Below are 1,565 nucleotides of genomic sequence, written 5' to 3'. Positions count from 1 at the left end.
GGCCCGAGTTTGTGTAATATGACACTCTTCTAAATTTAACGAGTGAATGGTTTGGCATCTTTGTCCAGTGACTAAGGCACATAATGTGACTAATTTGAAAGTGAGCATTTGTAAAGTTAATTCCTTACAAGGTGAGCATTTTTCCAAAAAATTTAACAATATTGAAACGTCCCAAATTTTGGTGTATCTTGGTTTGCTTGGGTGAGCCAAGAAAATACTTCTCATCAAACGTTTTATTTTGTTATCATCTCCGATGGAAGGTTGGTCGAAAATGCAAGATAATGCAGAACGAGCAGTATTAACTGCACTATAACAAAGTCCTTTTTTAGAAAGGTATAATAAAAACTCTAGACAGTGTGAAACACTATATTCCTCGACATCCCACTGTTTATCAGAACAAAATTCAATCCATTTCTTAAGGTAAACATTGTATTGTTTAACAGTATTTGGTCTCCAGCCTTTCATTAAAGTCTTGACAACTCGTCGGGACAACCCTTGTCTTTTGAAATTGTTCCTGATAAGACACATGCCATCAGTTGGAGTTTTGGGTATAATGGATGTACTGCTGAGTGGTTTGATGGTAAAATTAACACATTTTTGGCTTTCTTCAGAAAAAGAGGAGGAAGGCACATCATTTCCATAAGTTTTGGATACCAAGGGGCTATTGTCCAATGTGGCACGACCATTAATATCTTTGTACTTTGGTCTTCTTGGATTTTCCTGAGAATCCTGGAGATAAGATTAAATGGTGGGAAGATATATCCGTAAGTATCCCATTTATGTTGAAATGAGTTAATGGCGCAGGCTTCAGGATCGGGATAAAAGGACATATATATAGGTAATTGTCTGTTTGCACGAGAAGCAAACAGATCTATTTCAGGGCATCCAAATTTCTCACATAACCTATCAAAAACTTCTGGGTGTAATTTCCATTCTGTATGAATTCTAACTTTCCTACTGTGTGAATCAGCTATATTTGATTTTCCAGCTATATGACAAGCAGACAACCAGATTCCTCTTTCTTTACACCACAAGATGATTTGTTTAGTATAATAGTTAACAAGTCTAGAATGTGTACCCCCAAGATTATTAATGTATGAAACGGCAGTCTGATTATCCATTTGGATCTGTATATGACAATTCTTAAAATCACATAGGGACTGAATACCCAACAACCCTGCTTTGATTTCGAGAACATTTATGTGGAGTTTAGACTCCTCTTCTGTCCACATGCCGTGTGTATTTCTATCATTGAAAACTGCCCCCCATGCATAACTAGATGCGTCTGTTTGAATAGTGAAATCTGCATTACCATGAGAAATCATTTTCCCACTATAAACTCCCTCTTTAATCCACCATTGTATTTCTTGTACACATTCTTCATTAAGAGTGGTATAGTTATTAAAATTATAATTTGTCTCTAATGATTTGATTTTAAGCATTTCCAGTTCTCTATAATATAGCGGGCCATATTCAACCGCTGGGAAACTAGCCACAAAGACTCCAATTAATCTTGCTAATTCCCTTACTGTAAGGGAGGTATGACTCATCACATTCTTTGCCAT

At 36.2% G+C, this 1,565-nt stretch overlaps 1 protein-coding gene across 1 annotated transcript; it reads right to left on the bottom strand.

Moving 5' to 3' along the window:
- Nucleotides 1–464: 464 nt before the first annotated feature.
- Nucleotides 465–1,565, bottom strand: LOC144957199 (uncharacterized). The gene has a single exon (XM_078888660.1). It carries the CDS (start codon nt 1,563–1,565, stop codon nt 465–467), a length of 1,101 nt encoding a protein of 366 aa, XP_078744786.1.

Source organism: Berghia stephanieae, chromosome 1 (genome assembly GCF_034508935.2).
Source record: "Berghia stephanieae isolate SIO BIC M18660-M18661 chromosome 1, UCSD_Bste_1.3, whole genome shotgun sequence".
In the NCBI taxonomy this organism is placed as follows: Eukaryota; Metazoa; Mollusca; class Gastropoda; order Nudibranchia; family Aeolidiidae; genus Berghia; species Berghia stephanieae.
The sequence above is the reverse complement of the archived record's forward strand: the minus strand, read 5'-3'. Positions and strand labels throughout refer to the sequence as shown.

Excerpts from the sequence above, each read along its gene's own strand:
- LOC144957199 (XM_078888660.1), bottom strand. The coding sequence starts at position 1,565 with ATGGCAAAGAATGTGATGAGTCATACCTCCCTTACAGTAAGGGAATTA.